The following is a 23996-nucleotide window of genomic DNA, read 5'->3' on the forward strand; positions in this document are numbered from 1 at the left end:
ACAAAAATAAAAACATTTAAATGTTGAAAATTTATAAAAAGAAAAAAAAAAAGACTTATGTAAACTTTAAAAATATATTTTTCATCATATAAAACCATTCCGAAAAAAAAAATTCTATCCAAAGATTAAACAAATATACTTTGATGACATATTTTATTAAAAATAAAACCATTCTGAAAAAGAAGCATTTCAAACTGAAGACTAGTTTTAAATTTACACAGGAATAAAGTGTTAATCACGAAGGGCTTTTCGTTAGGTTATACACTGTATAATATATATATCTGTACGCGTTATTCGTCCATTCAAAGATTTTATTTGTTATAAACCATCCTTCGTGTATGATTATTTTATGTAACTAGTTTGACTTTATCGATTACACACATACAGTTTAAATTTTTTAAATCTATAAAAAAACATTTAATAAAATATTTCATAACATAACCTTCTTACAAAACGTTTTCAACAATGTGATGAAATTTTTACATGTTACCAATACAATGTTCCTAATTTACTAAAATTTCAAAGTGACATTTTTACCAGAAGAAAATATTTGTTGAAAATGTTTTCATTGCAAAAAAATGAATTTTGGTCCACTTCTTAATCTAACATGTTTTTTTGTATTTCAACAAATTAAGAATTACTTTTGATTTAGTCTTTTTTTTTCCATAAAAATATCCATAAATAACACATACCTGCCTGATATTCATAATTTAAAGATAACAAGTCTCTGTAGTAGACTAATTCTACTGACATTGCAAAGAAAAAAAAAAAAAAAAAAAATTTTTTTTTTTTTTTAATGCAAATATTTTCTTCCTAGACTTTTTGCAAATGTTCCAACAGAATTGCCATCTTTTTTTTTTCTGTCAAGATTCCAAATGTCTTATTTTTCTGTTTGTAAGTAAAATTTCAATTAAACGGGAAATGTCAGCAAAATTTTCTAAAAGATCCTTTTTTTTCATTGCTTCGTTACAGCAACATCAATTAGCCTTCAATGGAAGAAAAAACAAAAAATAAAAACAAGGCATACATTTTAAAAAAACAAAAACAAATTTTCATATAGAAATGAAATATTTCAGACAAATATAATATGCATCCTCTTCCCGTAAAAGCAGATAAACAATAGCATATGGCAAAGCAGGTGTGTTAGAGGTTAGTCTAACAATCGGAAACGATAACACGAGTATCGTTCTCATCTTGGACGTCATTCTTGCGTTTCTATCAATGTAATCTTTAAAACCTACGAATTATGAAATTTCAAACGGATTCTCGCTTTTGATCCACAAAAGTAGCTTGTTCCCATTCTATAAACCATTGACACATGGTACAAAGGTGTTGTTTAACGATCAGTTTTAAATCAATTTTCTTGAAGTTAAACGTTCAATTCTCTCTACATGTAATTAACAGTTAAATAATTTGAACATCTGTATCTAGTCATGGCCAACGAAATAAGAACAATCTACCCCGAATGGATTAAATAAAGGGTTTGGTTTGGAATTCTGTACGGACTTGAGAGTTCAAGGAGGTTCTTGAGTTTTTAAAGTCGGCGGTGAATCTGAATTATGAATGTGCTTTTGAAACAACACGAGACATTGCAATGGATTTACTTCAAAAGGGGGAATGAGTGCAAAACATTTCTTTAAAAAAAATTTTTTTATTTTTAAACAAAATGTTTATAAACAACAATTTAGATTTACTTTGGTATTCAATTTTATTCAGCAAAATATTTTTTTTGTTCACTAAAAATTACTTTGGAAACAAAGTCTTGTAAACAGTCTATTTCTTTATAATTATATAAATAAATAATACTTATGTTGACTACCTATGTACTCGAGTCTTTTTTTTTCTCAAGTTTTAACCGTCGTTTAATTATATTTGTTCAATACAGAATTTACGGGATTTTTTTTTTTCTTAAATAAGTAAATTAAAAAAAAAACCATTCAGTTTATCAATACTTGAGGTAATAATCAATAAATAAAAGTTAATTTTAAATTATAAACAAATTGTATTTCAATAACAGCTGATAGTATGCCAATCATGCAGCGTCATCTTTGAACGTAATTGATCTCAACATCAATGAGAAAATAAATATTACAAAATTGCACATTTCTCCACGATAAATTAACTTTTTTTTAAAAAATTTTGTTCTTTTTCTTCCACAGTATTGTATGTACTTTAGCTTATAACAAAGTATGTTTGTCAATTGCTTTCATAAAGCGATGAAGTAGCTAAATTTAATGTTGAATTAATAAAAGTTTCTGAAGTTTTCTTTCTCAATACTCCTGTAAGCAGACGAATGCCCTAGTGTCTGTGTGTAAGAGAAAGAAAAATTCAATATAACTTCAAATCCAATTCTAGAAATGAAATATTCTGCCACATCCTTTCCATGTATGCACATTTGCGAGAATCCACCATATCAAGGAAATATTAGAATATTTATTTATGGAACTTGGTTTGAATATTTGAAATTATTGAAATTTACACTATTAATAAATTGATATAACATAAGCTCAAAATTGCAGTATCGACAATTCATAGTCAGGAAATATATTTTCATGATGTCCATCCTATGAGAATTCAAGAATTATTTATGCGTGTGCGTATAATATTAATAAGGTTCAAATATATTAATAACCTTAAATAATAAAACAAATATTTTTTCAAGATGCTCAACACATGTATAGAGCTTTTAGAAACAAAGTTATAAACATTATAAAGAGTTTATGCGGATCAACCATTTTTAAATTTCACTGAGTATATAGAAATGTTAAAACATTGATCCATGTAAACTCCTTACAATATATTATATATACACACAAACTGGCATTCCACTACATTACATTCGCATTTCTCGCAAATATTTCTATAATCATGCCTTTTTTTTTGTTTTTTATCTAATGAATTGACAGCAAGTAAGGAACGATAACTCTTTACTTTTATCGGATAGAGTTATTTCCCATATATTTTTTCAAAAGAAAAATCAGCTATTAAAAATTTCATCAGATAGTTTTTTTTTGTTTTTTTTTTTAAATGGTAGCGAAGTATAAAAATAACAGTACAACAATAACAAAAGAAAGTTGGTTACTTTTAATGGAAGCTTGATTTGTCAGTTTATATGCTACTTAGGTCGAATTTTGAAAATTCAACCAACATTATTTTATATATTAAACTAGATAGGTATGAATTAGTAAAAATTGTATTAATTGCTTTTATTAAATTTTTTTGAAGTTTGAATTCTAAGCAAAACCAGAGTAATACACATGAAAAGAACAATCCTGCTCCCCAGAAAGAGGATTGCATCAGTCGAGGATTTCTCCTTCACTGACCAAGGACAGAAAATAAAATATGGTGAAAGGATGTTTGAAATGCATTCAAGATAAATTGCAGGAAAAGTTAAATTTATTTCATTATTTAATAGAAACTTGATAGTTTTTCAAAAGATATTTTTTATTCATACTATATGTAAGTTAATCAACATTGGTTTCCATAAGGCTTTTTTCTTATATACTTTAATAACACAAAATATATATTAAAATATGCTTTACTTCTGGGATTAACTGTTGTAATTTGACGTTATTTATAATTAACCATTATTAATTTATAATTAGTTGTTATTTATAATTAACCATTATTAATTTATAATTAGTTGTTATTTATAATTAACCATTATTAATTTATAATTAGTTGTTATTTATAATTAACCATTATTAATTTATAATTAGTTGTTATTTATAATTAACCATTATTAATTTATAATTAGTTATTTATAATTAACCAAACAAGTTACATGTCTCATACTCAGCTTTCTACCCTTTCCTCTCACCCCTCTATGTTGATTCAACCACTCTAATAGTAGTCGTGACCGAATCGATCATGGGTACGTTTAATAGTTTTAGATTACTTAAAACCAATGCAGTAATAAAAGTCAAATTTTAGTTTTTCCATTTGGACTTTTGAGTAACGCAGGAGTAAAACAAATCTTGTAAGAGGAGAAAATAGATCGGAAAAGAAATTGCGTGTCAATTTTATTTCGTATTTGGATTCTTCAGATTACTGTTATCTTATTTGTCCAACTCGAGCTGTCCCGTGGGGAGACATTGTAAATAGGAACTCGAGAATTTGAACAGAATTTCGAACGAAATCTGTTATTTAATCCAGAGGATTAGCATTGTTTCATCCCGTCAGCAATGATTGAATTGGTAGAAATCTCAAGTGTTCGTAAGAGCTCGATGGCATAATGGAAAATGGAGGTTGAAGGTCGAATCCTCAGTGCAAACAAAACTCAAAATATAATTGCAAATTACTTAGAACTTCTACCCAGTCATAGCCAAGAGAACAAGAGCATGCCATCCCCGTGGATTAAAAAAAGGTTCTGTTTGAAATTGTTGCAAATTATTAAGCTTGACAAGATATACTTTAAAGTCAAGGGTTACATTGACCTAACCATTGTGAAAATAACACTTAAGATGAGAACAGTAGTTCGCAGAATCCAACTAATCAATCCTCATCTCAAAAATTGCGAAACATATATTGTTTCTATTTGTTCACATGCTTATAGAAATATAGTAATTTGATTTCGACAAGTGAAACCATCAAATCCTTATAAAAATTGACAGACAAAACGTGGATGGATTGAAAGGTGAAAGTTAAGCAAAGGTTAAAGGTGGTCATGGGGAGGAGGGAGCATCAGAAAAAAAAAGATTTAACAAGATGAAAACTGATGAGTCATTGTTGAGCATATGAATGAGACAAAAGAGGGAACAATTGATGGGAGAAGGGGGTCATCTTTTAGAGGAAGGGCAGGGAGAGATGATTGGAGGCCAAATTGTTCTTTTTTGTGTGCGTGCATGTGTATTCGCACGGCATGTGCAGACAGGATTACTGGCAGCTGACATTTTGACTTGGCGGTGGATGGAATGAGCAGTGGTGAATGATCATTGGATGCTGGACTAAGATGAAGGTCTGGTGTTTCCCCCACAGCTGCTGCTGTTTGTGCTCTTGCAAAAGCTTCAAGCATTCCCAGTTAAAAGGGACAAAATCATACTGAAATGAAAAGGGCAAAACAAAACAAAACAAATAGGTTTTCATTTTTTTTTTTATCCAACGAGATTGGCTAGTAGAAAAAGTCCATTAGAATGGAGATATTAAATTATGATTTTACTAAATAAACAACTGAAACGGTTATGTTAAATAAAACTGTTTCTGTTTAATGAGTTTTAAAAAATGTTATGGTAGGTAAGTAGGAAGGATCAAACCCGGAGTCATGAGTAAAAGTAGGAAAATAAAGTGTGAAAAAAAAAAAAAAAAAAACATCTGCAACGTTAACAGTTCGGCCACCAAGAAAAGTCCATTCCAGTTGTTTAGGAAAAAAAAAACAAAAAAAAAAAACGACTACGGTAGGTCGGCGCGAACGTGAAAATATAATGTGAATTGTCTAGCACGCTAACCACTACGCCACAGAGCACTGCAGCTTAGTTTAGTGATTTTAAATAACTTCACATGAAAGAACTACGAAGCCAAACCGGTGTTCTCTTCTCAACTGTTCCTTGTGAACGATCCCCAAACGGTGTTAAGTGGTGGCAGGGGGAGGAGGAATTTATTAGAGAGAAAATATTTTACCACTTCCATTGATCTTAACCGATTTTGGCCGTGACTTCTCAGCAGAAAAAGTATAGAAATCTAAGATTATCGAGGAATTTGAGAAATAATAAGCCTATAACACACCTCAGATATTGTTCTGCCGTTTGTGCATATTATATTTGCATGAAATATCTTGATTTTTAATCCTATTAAGGTCAAAATCCGACGAGAAAAAATGAGTTCATTTTATTTATATAGAAGATAAAACCATTCTGAAAAAGAAGCATTTCAAACTGAAGACTAGTTTTAAATTTAAACAGGAATAAAGTGTTAATCACGAAGGGCTTTTCCTTAGGTTATACACCGATAAGACTTGGCAAGACTTTCGCTAAACAGAAAGCAGAAGTCGGAAAGAAACCGTTTTATTCAACATAACCATTTGGAAGATGATTTAAATTTCTCTGACTGTTATCCTCATCATGGTTATCACATTTATAAAATTCCAAATGCTTAAATTATCATGTTAAAAGTTAAAATTTAAATCAATATTAAAATGTGGAATGGTTAAGATATGCAGCACCGCTTTCTTTGCTAGTTTCTATAACTTATTTCAGAAGGAAGAGAGAAATTAGTTTGCATTTAATTACTTTTTCACGGTTATTAAAAAAAAGAAAAAAAAAAACAATCATTGAATTAGAAATTTAGCTTTGAATATTTTAAATGCTTTTTACAACTTTTAATATTTTTTATTTGCACATTAAAAATAAGGTATTTAACCAGTTCATTTTTAAATTATTCATTTAATTTCCACAGAAAAAGTAAAATGACTAAACGTTTAAAATTGAAAAAATTAAAGGCAGTTCCTTTTAAATGGCAATGAGGGTAGGTATAGTGAATATTGATATCATCAGAACTATTAATTATATTTAATAAGACAATAAAAATTGCAATTACCTCCCTTGAAAATTAATGCAACTCTAACAAAGATTCGGAAGGTTATCGTTTTGTTCATTAAATATAATTAATAACATAATTAAATATAATTAATATTAAAAAAAAAACTATTGCTAATAAAATAAAACAATAAAAATTACGAATGAATAAAACACAATTTATTAGAAACTGTTTTAGAAATAATCATGCAAATTAAGCACAGGCATCTTTGTTTCAAGGCAAGCAACTTATTATAATATACAATATTTCAAAATATTGTATTTTTCAATTAAATAAACCTGACTAGTTCTGATGTTAATATAGTTTGGATAAATGGACAAAACTTTAAATTTTATTATTCATATGCATATATAAAGAATATCTGTGATGGTATAATTAATTCCTGAACAGAACAGTTTTTTAACACTTACCTCCCCTTACAAAGATTAAAATCAAGATATTATGCCTAAAATTTTTATTTCCATTTTGATCAAATTTCATTACATGATTTTTGATTCCAGAAACATGTCTGAAGTTTAACACTTTAAAGTTTACGAAATTGAAATTCAGGAAATCTTGTTTAATTGGAGATTTTGAGAATGTTTAATTAATTGATGTTGAATACTTATTGTTAAAATTTTACAAAAATCGGAAGTATGAGTTTTATGAAAAACTTTCAACTATTTTCTTATTTTGCATAAAAATAAATATAGCCCGATTTATTTCTAACAGTCAAGTTAAAAAAGGAGTAACTCTTGAATATATACTAGCAATTCAGCCCAGCTTTGATCGGCCCTATCTACTGTTCATAACATTATGTGCAGATGTATGTATATATATATATATATATATATTAAAAAATTTGACTCATGTCCAGGTAACTTACATCTAAAATTTCAAGTGTTTAGACCAAAATTTGGCGGAGGAGTTTGGTAGAGTCTGCAAAGGTCAACACTTTCAACTTTGACCTCTTGACAGCCAAATTTTCACCCCCCCCAAAAAAAAACTTGCTGCATGTCTGAATACCCTTTATGTAAAATTTCAAATGTTTAAACCCAAAATTTGTTAAATAGTTTGTGCTAGAGACTGCAAACATCAAATCTTTTGAACTTTGACCCCTTGGCAGCCAAATTTTCAGCCAAAAACCGATTAAAAAGCTTGCGCTATGTTTGAATACACTTTATGTAAAATTTTGAATGTTTAGAACAAAAATTGGCTGAGTAATTTGGTAGAAACCACAAAGGTCATTTTTTTTTTTTTTTTCAATTTTGACCCCATAACATTTAGTTTTGGGTTCAAATCAAATTTAAAAGTTTGATCCATGTTCAAGTAACCTGCATCTAAAATTTCAACTGTTTAGACCCAAAATTAGTGGAGGAGTTTGGTAGAGTTTTCAAAGATCAAATCGTTGAACTTTGACCCCTTGATAGCCAAATTTCTGTCTGAAAACAGATTAAAAAGATTTTCCTAAATCTCAATACCCCTTAATGTTAAATTTTGAGTCTGTAGACTGAAAATTGACAGAGTAATTTGGTAGGGGAATGTACACACACACACACACACACACACACACACACACACAATGTCACTTAGATATATATATACATACTTAACTTTATATATAAATGATTATATTATACTAGATGTGACTTTTTGTCTATTTCCCAAAGACTTTTTTTATAGATATATTTTAATCATACAAAATACATGCAAAAATATTCCTCAGTTTTGGACTGAATGATGTTTGCAAAAAAAAAAAAGCTGTAATGTTCTAATTAGCTGTAATTTACAATTAACTGAATAAGACGACCATATCTCTCTCCTCCTACCTTAAGTATTACTTTCGCCTTCTTTTACTGTTGATACAATCACTTTAATATTTCTGTGACAATTTAAAGAAAGAGTGACTTTTTTTAGCATCTAATTTGCATGCATATAAATTATATAGCAAAAATAATTAGTCTCCTTAAATTTTTATCAGTCTTATAAAAAAGGTTATATAGAAATAGAGAGCGATTTTTAGTTAAAGATATGTTAACCTTCATAATTTTTTTATATAAAATCAAACTAGACTAAATAGTGATCAGAGGTACATATACTGTATTTGATTGTATTGTTATAATTTCACTGTAATGTAAATCCACTAATATTTTGGGAAATAGACAAAAAGTCACATCTAGTATAATATAATCATTTATATATAAAGTTAAGTATGTATATATATATATCTAAGTGACATTGTGTGTGTGTGTGTGTGTGTACATTCCCCTACCAAATTACTGTGTTTATCAAAAAAGTGTTTAATGACAAGCAGAGCATTATAATATATATTTTTTTATACAAGATTTTTTGGCTCCATATGTGCATACATGCTTCTGCTGCAATTTCTTTAGAAAAACATTGTCTTCAAAAAAGATTTTGTATAAAAGAATTACGACTTCAAATCCCAGTACATTGTAAGGATCAGGCCTGATCATGCATTTCGAAAGAAATCACAGTAGAAACATGTGTTAGGGCAATTAATCAGAAGCAGGAATCCCCCCACCCCACCCCCACCCACCCAAAAAAGCAGAACTTTTTTTTTTGTATCGAATCAATATCAGAATCGGAAAAGGTTTTGCTTATTTTCTAATTATTATTTTCTGATGTCAAAAACGATTCTTTTTTTTTCCTTTATTTTTTGCTTTCACTTAAAGCTTTTCCGTGACTCGTATTAATGATTAAACAAAAAAATATTGACTGATTTAAAATTACTAGCAAAACTAAAATCCATCGATCACCTCACACGTGTACTTTTACATTTGCGATAATATATGCACATATTACTTGGATTTTTTAATGGTAATTTGACCGTTTCTACCCACTGAAAAAATATCTAGAATTTAAAAAGAATCTGAATCATGAATTTAGAACAGAATCAGTAATTGTATTGGAATCGTCCCACCACTAATATATATAAATAATACTAAAATTGTTGTTAGTTTTGATGGTGTTTACCCTGGTTGGGTTGAGTTGGTTTCTTCCTTGGCCTAAACTACATCCACAACTAGCGACCTTGAGCAAGGTCACACAAGATAACTAACCAATCAAAATTCCACCATCAAGGGTCAACCACTTGTGTGTGCCTGACAGTCAAGTCCTACTTAATGGCTTTTGTCCAGGTCATCAGCTGCCCACCGATACACCTGCATCATGCAAGCAGAGAGAATTATCTTGTAAAAATCTACCTCTGGATGACAAGTGGTATGTCAAAAACAACAAACATGTCGCTACAACAGGATTAACAGCAGAGGCTTAGAATTTTCGGACTAGGTTAGAATTCAATCTCGTGCAACAGCAGGAAGACGGAATTAACTAAAAGAATCACGAAAGGTCCAAAAAATGAAATACAAACAATGTATCCAAAAAATGAAATACAAACAATGTATCCAAAAAATTTCCATGAAGGTAGGATTTTAAATTTTATAACAGTTTCTAGGTTTGACAAAAAAATTTCCATGAAGGTAGGATTTTAAATTTTATAACAGTTTTTAGGTTTGACAAAAACATTTCCATGAAGGTAGGATTTTAAATTTTATAACAGTTTTTAGGTTTGACAAAAAAATTTCCATGAAGGTAGGATTTTAAATTTTATAACAGTTTCTAGGTTTGACAAAAAAATTTCCATGAAGGTAGGATTTTAAATTTTATAACAGTTTCTAGGTTTGACAAAAAAATTTCCATGAAGGTAGGATTTTAAATTTTATAACAGTTTTTAGGTTTGACAAAAAAATTTCCATGAAGGTAGGATTTTAAATTTTATAACAGTTTTTAGGTTTGACAAAAAAATTTCCATGAAGGTAGGATTTTAAATTTTATAACAGTTTTTAGGTTTGACAAAAAAATTTCCATGAAGGTAGGATTTTAAATTTTATAACAGTTTTTAGGTTTGACAAAAAAATTTCCATGAAGGTAGGATTTTAAATTTTATAACAGTTTTTAGGTTTGACAAAAAAATTTCCATGAAGGTAGGATTTTAAATTTTATAACAGTTTTTAGGTTTGACAAAAAAAATGCCTGAAGAAGTCTGGAGGGCAAAGCAATTGAAACAGTTTTATAACAACCAAGATGAGGAAACTTAGTCCAAAAATAATTTTGCGGCTTTCGATTTTTGTTCTTAATCCAAAGAAGCACTAAATATAAATTATCCTCAGCTCAAAAATAAACATACAAATATTCCCAAACATCACAGGCGTAAATACAGCTCATTCAATAATAAATTATTTTCTGATTGATCAGGTTTTATATTCTCTCAGTTCCAAGGTATTATTTAGGTTTGAGAATTTATCTAAAATTTTTTGCTTTATTATCAAAAAAAAAAATTGCATGTATAGGATGAAAATCAATGATCATCTGAAGTTTTAAAACAAAGATGTCAAAAATAAAATAGAGTGCAAAGCAAAAAAAAAAAAAGAAAAAAAGTGTACCGATTTAAAAGATAAGTTTCTGTTAAAAATTAAATATTAAATAAATATTAACCTATTTATTTCTTACAAATAGAAAAGAAATATACTTACTTGTATAAAAATACAAAGAAGAAGACTAAATGAAAGACCAATTTGATAAGGCATTCTTTCATATAAACTTTCAGCTGCTGTCGATTGTGGATTTCAGCTGGATCATACAAGCCGATATTTCCTGAGGGTTTACTCACATATCTGAAAAACAACCAAGTTCAATGAAAAACGAAATATCCATTATCTCGAGACTGACAGGTGACCAACATATAAATAAAGGGTATACTTCTAGCTGCAAGAATGTTCAGTTAAAATTCCAAAACTAGAATAGTTAAAACACACACAAATTTATATAGACGAAGCAACTTTAGAAGTCAGGGTCTTCAATGATGCTGATATTAAAAAAAGTTGAGAGGGAAAGATAACAAAATACCAAGGTCTTCTTTTCTGTTAAAATCAGTTTTTATAACAAAGTTTCTCATATATACAGCTATGTATATAAAAGTGACATAATCTGTCTGTGAGGAACGACCTCTACCAAACTACTTTGTAGAGTAATTTTGAACAATACAATTTGTTTAAATTTCATTGTCTTCTCTTTCCCTAGCTATCATATGCTCATTTATAAAGATCAATGTGGTCCGGGGAAGTAAAAATCAAGGTTCTTGTCCAGAATCCTCCCTATATAAAGATAAATCTGTATGATGCATATAACCGAATATCATTTCCAAAAATCACATAATTTGATCAACTAGTTTTATTTTTAAATAAGAAAATAAAATTTTATGAATATCAGAGGAGTGACTGTCTCACCAGAAATTTTGAAATTAATCTCACAAAGTCAAGTAATTCAACAATAATTCATAGTTACTAGATTTAGGTTGTAATGCCTATGAATTCCTATTAATCAGACAAGAATGATTTTCTTTATAACAATAAAACTACTTGATCAATTTTAGGAATATGATATTTTCATTTCATCACAGGTATGTACACATCATACAGATTATTTTTATTTTTAATATATAAGGAATTCTGAACAATAAACAAAATCAATATATTATTATTTAACTTATTTAATCTGTTTAATATTTTATGTGATTTTCATACTGCTTATACATATATACTAACACGCCACCCAGCATTGCACGGTCGTAAAATACGCTTAAACATATTTTAATTTATACAGATTTCCTATTTATTATTATAGAGTCAATTTTCCATTGACTATCATATTGTACCTAATATATAATAGTGACTTCAAAAGATAAGAAAAAAAGACTTGGTGCCATCAGCTGAAATCAAACCAAAACATTTAACTCTCCAACGGGATTCGCTAGCATACAACCTAGGGACACATGAATATCAAAACTTTAAAATTAACACAGTTTACTGTTTTAATGTATATTTGTGTAGAAAAGCACTATAAGTCAACTTACGCCTTCCAAGTCCGAATTTTTCAATTTTGACCTATTAGCAGCATTTTCTTTTACTGGCTAAAAGCCAAATCGAATTTGTTCCACATGTCCAAATCCCATAAACATCAAGTTTCAGGTTTGTAGACCAAAAATTGACAAAGTAGTTTGGTAGAGGTCGTTCCTCACAGACAGATTATGTCACTGTTATATAAGAAAATTTGTTTATTATAAAAATTGATTTTAACAGCAATTTTAGATTTATTTTTCAAGGAATTTAATAACATTCAAATTTTTCTCCAGGATCATCTAGAGTCCAATTATCATTTTACGGAGATGCAGCTGAAAACTACCTCAAAATCAAACAACTTTCCAAGTAAAATTTTATAAGTAATCCGATTGTATTAGAGGGTCTTTACAATAATACAGAGAAATCTGAGTTCATGTTGTATATCCATAAACAGAAAAGGTCTTATTTTTTAATTTCTAAAATAAAGTCAAATAAAAATGGTCATATGCGTTTTCAAAGTTTAGAGCATAAATATACAATGTTTTCATTTCCTGTGCAATCTTGGTCAATTTTGTTAGTATATATGTTTAATATATAAAATTATGTTGGTTGGATTTTATAAGTTAGACATAAATAGCACTTAAATTGACAAATCAAACTTTGATTTTGACTAGCCAATTTTCATTTGTTATTTTTTGTACAATGTACAATTAGTAATACTAAAACAAAAAATGTGTCAACATGATTCAAGTATTTTAAAAGTTATGTTAAAGAAAAAAATTTGTAAAAGGAAAATAAAATTGCAAAGAATTTATTCTTGAACTCATTACTAAAAAGGATGCAAATTTGTACATTTTTCTGTTCAAAATTTTTGCTTCCAATTTAATGTGGACCAAATCTCAGTCCATGGTCAAGCTCATGTTGTCAATAATTGAAGGTTTACTACTTACTTGTAAATCACCCAAGCGGTCATCGATGAATAAAAGCAGAACAAGATCCAGTGTCCAGAAAATATTAAACTAAGAGACAACAAGCTATGTGCAACTATTTCAGGATAAATCCACTGAAAAATTAAAAAGAAAGAAATAAATAAAAAAGAAAAAAAAAAAAAAACAGAAAATCTCACGATACAATTATCAGACAAGATTTTGTTCATATCTCACTTATACATAACTTTGATAAATACATATTGAACTTTTTTTTTTTTTTTTTTTTTACTAAGAAAGTTTTACTTTTTTTTTTTAAATGAATGGAGAAATGAAAAAAAAAAAAAAAGCTATTCAAATAATTAAATGAAAAAGAAAATTATAAACTCATGTAATGTACATCTGGGTTCCTCCTTACAAGAATATAATTGCCTGGTTAAACCATAAGTACCACCTGAAAGAGCCAGTTGGAAGTGTCGTCGAAAGATACAGCAAAAACCTCACACAAAGATATACCAGTTTCAACCACAAACACTCGTTCAGTAAAGCAACTTATTGTGTTACTCGAATATGTAGCTAAGATCACTTAGCTACTTCAAATGAATATACCCTTTCCACAAAACATATTATAAACATAACTATATTACTTCCCATTGGTGGCCCCGAAGCAGAGGCTTGGCAAATGGAACAAAAGGTGGTTTTGTGGCTGGGTTCGAATCTCATGACAGACATGAATTGTTACCCTACACTGATGATTGCATAAGCATAAAACTATCTGTAGATAAAAATGAATGATTAATATTTATATATATATATATATAAATTTAAAGGGGATTAGAACAGTAGTCTAAAGAGCAGAGTGTATTTTAATGTGATAGTAAAATTACTAATTTAATTTAAACACAAGAAAAGAACAGTGCTCGTTGTAATTCAGATATATAAAAAGCTCGATAGGCAAATATCCTAGAGCTACTTTAATATTTAGTAATGTGATTGACAATATAAAATTCAAATTAAAATTAAAAATCTGTTTCATAAGAAGGAACAACAACAAAGTCAATAATTTGTACGATCGTTTCGGAAAACAATGTTTTTATTGTGATAGACATTAAGCCACGGACAATAATTTTGACATAGTTTTTTTTAAACAAAGTCTCCTCATCAGCAAAAGTATTGGGTGGTTTTTTTTTTTTTATGCAAAAGACACCATAAATAAACCTAGCATTTTTAAGTAAGGCAGATGTATCTTTATTCTTCGCCTTTTGAAAATTGTAATTATCGTCAAAGCATTCATTTGGATGTTGATTGTAACTTATTACTATATATATATATATATATATATATATATATATATACATACATACATACATACATACATACATACACTCACACACACACTAAATTTATGATTAACAAAATAAAAAAAAATACAAATATAAATGTCCACTTTTCTGGTCAAGTAGAAGACAAAAACAATGGTCAAAAAAGCACTGATATTTATTTCATGTCATCTCAACTCATTGTCCAAAGAGTAAATGTAAGACAGAAAAGACAGATTGGTCAAAAAAAATGTGAAAAATGATGACAAATTTTGATTTACGATTACAATAATACTGGCCTCCCTACAGTGTGTATCTGTTGAATAGTGACGTCTGGGAGGGTTCGTATAATCTTTTCATACACACCCGTCAGCTGCAACGTTACCATCCTTCATTTTCTACACCACCTAACTGCTAGCCTCATGACGAGGAAAATTAAAACCAACACAGGAGGAAATGAGTAAATTTGTACGACAGATTAAATTGTCTCCAAGTCAACTCTTCACAACAATACATCAATAACTTTTAAATATCTATGAAAACAAACAAGAAAGTGAATTTATTGAGTGAACATGAAATACTAAGTTTTGAAAAAGTCATAAATTCAAATGTGTAGAATTACAGGTAAAAATCTTTTTTAATTTCAGAAGGATGATTAAATCCAAGAGAAATGAAATATATTTTCATCAGGATATTTAACTTATGATAAGAAATTGATTATAATTAATCAGATTAGATTTATTTTTAAGACACACCTGGAGATTATTCGCAGCTCTCGCTTAAAGAATGGGATCAAATTGATGCAAAAAGACAAAAAAAAAACATGAAAATTTACATGAATCAAACAGTTTAGTGATATAATAATAAAATGAAATCACTTTGTTTGTCACTGTGGACACTTCATCTATATATGGTTTTATATAGAGAGGAAAGGGTGAACAATTTCAAAAAGGGGGTGGGACTTAATGTATAATATAACAAAATAATTAAATGGTTATCTGATGAAAAAAAAAAGGAATTTAAACAAATTAAACCATTTTAAAAAAAAAAAATCATCTTGCTTGCTTGTCACCATACACACTTCATCACACTATGGTTTTAGATGATGCGTGGAAGGAAAACAATAAGAGAAGCTGTGTGAGGAATGGAATGATGGAAATAATTAAAAGAAAGAGGGCGAGCAACGAAAAAGGGCAAAACAGTGGGTGAATAAAAAAGGGAAAAGACAGAAAGGGGAGTAAGATGGAAAAAGGAGATACAGAAAAAGAGGAAAAGGATAAAGAAGATGGAAAGAGGATAGAAAGGGCGAGGGAAAGAGAGAAAAGGAAGACAGGAAGAGAAACACCAACTGTTGCGTTACAAATCATCAGATTCGTGTTGAAACATGGTTGAGTTTTATTCATCTACAAAAGAGCTCGCTTGCAATGATTTTGAGGTTTCACCTTCTACAGCCTCACCACAATCACAAGCAACACACACACACACACACAGATATAAAAGGTATTGCATATCTGATCACAGCCATCATGTAACCTCAGTTGCATCATATGAATTTTTAGTGCATCAACATATTCAATTTAGCTTTCATTCATAGGATCTGAAAATTTGTGAAAAGATTTATAAACAGGACAAATCTACGGACAAATTTATCTTTAGTTGATCTTTGACATTTTCGTTTACTATCCAAATAAAAAAGTTACTAGCCAAATCCATATGATTTTTAGAATATGACATCTTCATTCTCTGACGAGTATGTACATCATAAAGATCTTTTTTGTATTTTTTTAATAAGTGTGATTCTAAATATATATGTTGAAACTTGAATGTTTAAAGATTCAAATTTCCTCAGATGTTTTTTTAAACAGCCTTTGTTAAAAAAAAAAAGTATATTGTTATGTTAAAACTTTTATTGCTTAAATAATTTGACTTTGCTCGTTTTATTAAAAAAAAAAGAGTTAAAAAGATTTTTTTTTTCACTCAGTAATGAGCTTTGGAAGATTGTCAGTGAATGAAATACAATCGTCAAAAGATAAGCGTTTTATTATTTCTAGTCGCCACTTTGAAAAATCACTCACAAATGCGACTGTTACACTCGTAATGAAGAGCCCTGGTAAATATGCCACAATAGCCAACTTGAAAGAATCTTGGAATATTCTTCTCAAACAAAGGTGATGATAGTGTTAGTAATGGTTGACAATTAGAAAAGCATATTGACTATATAACACACACACACAATTATAATTAAATAATTATTCTTTTATACCTATAGACACGAGTTTTATGCTTATGTAATCATCAGTGTAAAAGGTGACAATTTCTGGTCAAAAGATTTGAACGCAGCTATGAAGCCACCTTTGACTATTTGCTAAGCCTCATATATATATATATATATATATATATATATATATATATATATATATATACATATACTAGACTACCCGTTGGTTCAGTATGTTATATTAGCTATAGAATTTATGTATGAGTGTGACATTTGTGACGTAAAGTAAATAGGGTTTTTTTTGACATAACAGAAAAATTTCTATGAAAGTATATTAAAATGAAAAATCACGGACGGATCAATCAAAAATGAAAAAAAAAATCCTCCCTATTCGTGTAAAGTTACCTATTTTTCTGAATAATCAATCAAAAATCGAAAATTAAACATTATTTTCCTACGAATCGAACGCAGACAAAAGTCATTTAGCAGCAAAAATGCACATGAACCTATCGATAAGAAATATAAGAATGAAAAACCCATATTGGAATCCTTCAACCAAGTTATAGAAACTTAAAATCTAAAAAAAAAAAAAAATTAATAAAACCTGAAGCAAACAAAAATAAAACCTAAATAAATAAAATAAAATAAAACTAATATTGAAACAGATTAGTAAATGTGTCAACAAATTCACCATTCTCACACAACTATTTTGTATCTAGAAATGTAAACAAAAAATAAAGGAAGGAAAGAAGGAAGGAAAAGGGACGGATAGAGAGTAGTAGTAGTCTTGGTTTTACTACAATTGTTCCTATGTTTGTCAACGGGTTAAAGTTGTTTAGTTGTAAGAAAATAGCGACAGTATAGTTGTAATAAAGAATAGTTGTAAAACACCCCCACTCTTCCTATGTTAAATAATAATTATGAAATAATAACGTCAATATTTCAGTGCGCAGGTCAAAATCTGCAAAAGAAGCGATTTGTGTTTATGTGTTTATGGGTTAATGTTTATGTGCGCATGCGCAGCCGGATGTCGTAAACCGGAAAGTGGGTTACATCACTCGTTACAAGGTCATTTGAGTTTATATGTATATATATATATATATATATATATATATATATATATATATATATATATATATATAACTACTATAACTACTTCATTTACTCACATAAATTAATATACGAAAGTATAAATTTATGCGTAAACTTTAAGTATTTACTTCAACAGTGCTCAATACGTAGGTAAGCCTGAAGAATCCTAGAGTGGATGAAACGCGGAATATTCTGTGTAGCTTAATCGCCATATATATTTTATAACTGTAAACTGTTTTGACTCCTAGTGGGGAGGGGGCATGAGACTAATGAATTCGCCAATCGTTTTTATAACCACCGGCTGTGCTAAACCAATGAAAACCTCCCAAAGTTACCATAATTATTGTCGAATTTTGGATTTAATCAGTTCGCCGTTAACTACGTCACGGAACGCATTTGATTCTTGGTCACCATCTTGGTTATTGCCAATTACACTCAAGATCTGATCTGAACTATGCAGCCATCTTTGCTCAACATAATGTCTGAACCCTTAACAATAATTTACTATAGATAGAGAGAGAGACAATTAATCAGAATTGAGAAAATCGGAACTTTTCAAGGCATCAGAATCAGAAAAATGTGTGCATATTTTCCAATGCCAAAAAAAGATTCTTTTAATTGCTTATTATTTAGTTTTTGTTGGATATTTGACAGGTGACCTCCGGGAAGAGAGGCATTTGATGGGTTACACACACAGATTGATCCCTTTGGGAAATGCAGGATTTTCCACCATTTTCTATTGGAATGCATATTTTGACCAGATAGATGTGAGAGGATATCAGTCAAAAGATTTGAAACAATAGACAATGGGAAATATTAAACATTCTAGAGGTAAAGAATGTTTATATACATTGACACAACAGTCAAGTCACAACGCAAGAACAAGCTGACATATTCTTAAACACCAAACATCTACACCACCCCCACGCATGATGTCAAACACTTATAGTTGTAAAATCCAAAACTGTTGTCAGTGTGAAATAAAACAAAATATTATTTTATAAATCAGCTGTGTTGTGTTTTATTCGCTGCCAAGTGTATATATTGTGGACAGTGGCAAAAGTGAATTTAGAAATTATGTATAATGAAGAGCACAAATATATAACATTTGTATTTGTTTTTCCATTGCTGATATTAACGATAAAATCAATGTTAACCATTTTAAGCTATAAACAAAAGTAAACTCTATAGATCACTGCACAAGTGTATTTTTATGTTTGCGAAAATATAAATCTTGTATCACATGGAATTTGATGGTAATCTAAAGAAAAACAACTCTATGGATAAATATTTAATGATTTTAAAAGAATCAGTAATTGTATCGGAATAAAAAAAAAATTTTTGGAATCATCTCATCGCTAATATATAAAAGGAAAAGGTAGTTTACTTGGTATTGCTGGTAAACAAATATGTAAATGCATTCGAAGGCTGGTAGCAGTGTAGAAACCCGAGATGTTTACGTGATGAGACATGAACAAAACAGACAACGCATTTATCAATAATTGCCTCCACTCTTTATCTGTGCCTAAACCTAAACGTCGATTCCATGAACAAAGCTCCTTTCTTAGAACTGTACGCCTGTAGAATTCTGTTCCATTTTCCTGCTTTCCAATTGACTACAATATGATTGTTTTCAAGTCCAACGTAAACAAATTTTTGATGAACCATCCCCTTAAGTAATCCAATTTACCAAATTTCCACTACTAACAATGACTAACATGTTCCCCTTGACCACTGTACACTCATTATCTCTTATCCTCGAGTAGCCTCCTGGCCTTGATAAGTGGCGACTCCTTTGTAAAAAGAACAAAAAAAAAAGATTATAAATCTTTATATCTATTCAAAATCGTTAAAATATAAATCAGTAAATAATATGAACTTACTATTTAATATAACCAGAATAGTAAATGCCTTTCATAATTTTGAGAAGTACTTCACTCACTTTCAAAAAGAAAACAAACCAAAGATATACCGTAAAAAGAGAACAAAGAATACAAAATCAGGCCAGCTGTCTAATTCATATGAATAGATTAGTTTGCAGAATGTGAGAGATGATATATTTCCAATGTCCACATGTGAGCTGTGGAAATATATATATACAGAAATATGGACTCTGATTTATGAAAGTATGATAGGTTATGAAAAGGAAGGGTTGTAAAGAGATAGCTTCGAATTTGGGGGTATCAAAACCAAAGCAAAATATGATGAAAGTAAAAATAAAATAGATAAACCCCATAATTTATTATACCATACCTGTTCACACTGAAACACTTATCACAATATTTTGTGGATCTATGTTAAAAAACCTTGCTAAACTTTGTGACATATTTCTATTCTATGGGGGTCAGAGTATTTATTTGCTTCCCCACTGAGCAAATTAGGCACAAGGCCGTTTTTTAATGTGGAGATAGAGGGAGGGGAGAGGGAAAGGGGGGACCAGCTCCGGAGAGGTGGGAAATGGGAGCTGGATAGTAACTGTTGGTATGAAGGGTTGCCCCTACATTGACCAAGGTCAGATATGTGGGATTACCCCCACATATGGTCTTTGCTAGTCATAGCTTGCAGCATCTGTCGGAACAGATACTACACTTTGATCTTGTCCCCCGTGCCGCCGAAGTGGGGGGGGGGGCTGCATGAACGAACACCCAATAATTTTATTATACCATATTTCTTCAAACTGAAACATAATTATAAAAGTATACTTACGCAGATAGATATGAAAAGTCTTTATTAAAGTTTGTGCCTATTTCCATTCTATGGAGGCCAGGTGCGAAAGCATACCCCATAATTTTATTATACCATACCTATTTAAGTTAAAACATACTTATAAAAGTATTATTATGTACATCTATATTAAAAACACTTGTAAACGTTTTTTTTAATTTTTAAATTTGTTATTTCCATACTTTGTGGACCAGGCGCATACGCAGACCCCACAATTTTAATGGATCATCATTGTGCCAGATCAAACATACCCATTCCTGTGTCTTGATACATCTATCATTATATGTGATCAGTTTTCTATAATAGTCAACCATATAGGAGCCTATTCGTGACCAGACACACACACACACATATATATATATATATATATATATATATATATATAATAGCATGGATACCCAGCATTGACAGGGTTGACATGAAGTTCGGTTTGGCCACACCTGCTATACTAAGAATATTGAGCAGTTTTTCATTATTATATATCAACTCCATCATTACCCCCCAAAAAATTTAAAAAATAAAAGAACAAATGAAAACACACACACACACATATATATATATATATATATATATATATATATATATATATATATATATATACACATGCATCCATCCATATATACATGCATGCAGCATAATGCAATAGCCTTATGACGATGCATTCATTTGTAAAATGATTTCATGCAATATTCAGTTAGTCATTGTTTTTCCCCTCTTTTAATATTTTTTATTTTGTTATTTTTGATCTAGCTTGTAGACCCAGTTTTTGTTTCCAGATTGCATATGTGTTTGGCCAAGATTTATTTTGATTTTTGCTACCCGAAAAAAAAAAAAAATCTAACAAATCTCAGAGACACAGAAAAATCCAGGTCAATTATATAAATATCACTGTTTCTTTTGGGTTTTTTTTAATAAGATTTTAATGCTGGGTATGGGGAAGCCAAACCAGCTGCCAAAATTCCCCTGCTTTTTATTGAAACCAACCGAGAACTCTTTTTAGTATCCTAGGGAATTTTTTATAATTGCATGAGATTTTATGACTCATTTTTTGACAAAACAAAATCAGTTAAGTAAATGTAAATGATATATTTTTAATTGCGCATAATTTATTCATCACTCTATGATGAAGACCAATCTGTATTTATTTATACATGTGTGTGTATATATATATATGTATTACTTTCATAACATCTCACAAGTTAGAGAATAAAAGACATGCCTATTTCTAGTCACTGGATGGTGAGGGGAAGCGAGAAAGCAAAGTACAAGTTGGACGACTGTCTCAGACTTACCCCCGTAGCCCGAAATAAATTTGAAAAAAAAAATATTTACAATAAAAATTAAACGGTGAGTTCCCCCCCACCCTGCCGCAATTCATACATGAAAAATTAAATTATTGACGATTGTATGATTTTATATAAAAACAAGTTCAAACACCGGCAAAGCATAATTTTTTTTCTGTACATTTTCGACAGTCTATACACAAGTTTTAGTTTTGAAACTGCACTCAAAATTATGTGCATATTCCAAAGATAAATTTGTAAAGCTGCAATATAGTTAAAAGCTGAGAAAAAATAAATATTTACCAAACTTTCACCAAATACGTTCAAATTTAATTTTCCAACCAACTTAATTACTTTCAAAGTGTGGAACTGCTAGACTTTTTTATCTCTGAATTTGTTCTTCAACAAGTTGACTTATCAAAACATTATTCAAAAATTTAAAAAAAAAATTTTTTTTAATTAAAAAATGAGTTTTTAGGGGTGGTATTCAGATAACATTTTACTAAAAAGATAAAAAATTTATTTTTAATGTCTTCGTCCAACACTCACCTTCACACATCATCACGTAACCCTACAAGCGTGTACAGCTGAAGAGAAACAGCAGTAATACAACTTCGACTCATCTCATATGAATCAACTAAATTCACTTTTTCAAAGGAAAGTGTGGGTTGGAGATAACCCAGTTTATCTGACTCATTTTGGAATATTAAAATGAGAAAAAAAAAGTATTTTTATTTTCTTTATCATGAACTAGCAGGGAGATCTGATGTTGCCTGGGATTGAATGATGATCAACAAATTTTTCATACTTTTATATTTTTATCATCGAAATCTGTGAAATCACCAATTTTTCAATCAAATCGATTGATTGCCTGCTCTAGTTGGGGACCCATCACGATGCACCATGAGAAAGCTTCACATGCTCCCCACGGTGACTTAGTCCACAATAAATTGTAGTCTATATTGCACTGTAGAGAACCTACTGTTGATTTTATAAAATTATTTTTTATGTATAATGGCTTGAATTAAAGTTTAAAATACAAAAGTCAAGTATCATGCTTCAATTGTGCTTAAAACAAACATTCATTTCAAATGCGCCCCTGTCATATCAAAGAACCTACTGCTGATTTTATATGCCTGGCCTGCGCAGTGACAATGGCTTTAATTTAAGTTTAAAATGAAAACGTCAAGTATCATAGTGTAATTGTGCTTTAAACAGACACATTGATTTCGAACACACCCATGTCATTTCAAAGAACCTACTATTGATTTTATATGTTGATCTTTTCGCCTTGTGTGGTAGTAAAACTTCTCAAATGCACTTGTTGTGATGTTAGGCTGTGTAAGGTGTTAACTTTAATAAAAATCGCCTCTTCCTTCTTTTATCAGATTATTTCGATTATCAATATTCATTGAAGACATCCTGATATAAAACCTATCTAAGAACACTGCCAGGCACGTAAATTACCTTTGTGTGAAATTTCATAAAAATCGGCCCAACACTTTTCGAGTCTATAGGGAACAAACTCACACACAAAGTTCCTTTTATATAATGGATAGGTAGATAGAGAGATAGTTATATAGATAGGTAGATAAAGAAAAGGTGAAATGATAACGAAAATGTTTTCATACTTACTTTGTTTAATTTGTCGCAACATGAGGTGGCGTTTAAGTAATCACATTCCAGATCTGACAATGTAATAAACTAAGAAGTCAAGAATTAAGGACAAACAAACAAACAAAAAACATTCTTTACTCTATAATAAAGAATAATGTGTATTATTTATTTGTCCAGCAGATAACAAAAAAAAAAACATGGTTGTCCAGAATCCCTCTAAAAATCACATAACTTAATCAAGCAGCTTTATTTTTATAGTCATATTTAAATGATTTTAAGTGATTAATGGAAAACTGTAGACATTACAAAGTTGATTTTGCAAATTTGAATTATATCGGAGTTACCTGTTCTTGTTTCTTCAAGATGGCAACATAAAAATAATCTCT

At 29.7% G+C, this 23996-nt stretch overlaps 1 protein-coding gene across 2 annotated transcripts in view; it reads right to left on the reverse strand.

Moving 5' to 3' along the window:
* Positions 1–442: 442 nt before the first annotated feature.
* Positions 443–23996, reverse strand: part of LOC145260327 (protein cornichon homolog 4-like) — a 39273-nt gene continuing 15719 nt past the window's right edge. The window contains exons 2-5 of one of the 2 annotated variants that reach the window (XM_080118219.1): positions 23629–23697; positions 13382–13494; positions 11067–11207; positions 443–986 (exon numbers count right to left, since the gene is read on the reverse strand). In XM_080118219.1, coding sequence (XP_079974345.1) covers positions 956–986; positions 11067–11207; positions 13382–13494; positions 23629–23697 — 354 coding nt within the window. In that variant the 3' untranslated portion in view covers positions 443–955. Of the gene's footprint in view, positions 987–3948; positions 5041–11066; positions 11208–13381; positions 13495–23628; positions 23698–23996 lie in introns of those variants that run through there. The other variant, XM_080118218.1, reaches the window with a different exon arrangement.

The sequence above is a fragment of the Euprymna scolopes genome, chromosome 36 (genome assembly GCF_053919585.1).
Source record: "Euprymna scolopes isolate OS-2025 chromosome 36, ASM5391958v1, whole genome shotgun sequence".
Classification (NCBI taxonomy): Eukaryota; Metazoa; Mollusca; class Cephalopoda; order Sepiida; family Sepiolidae; genus Euprymna; species Euprymna scolopes.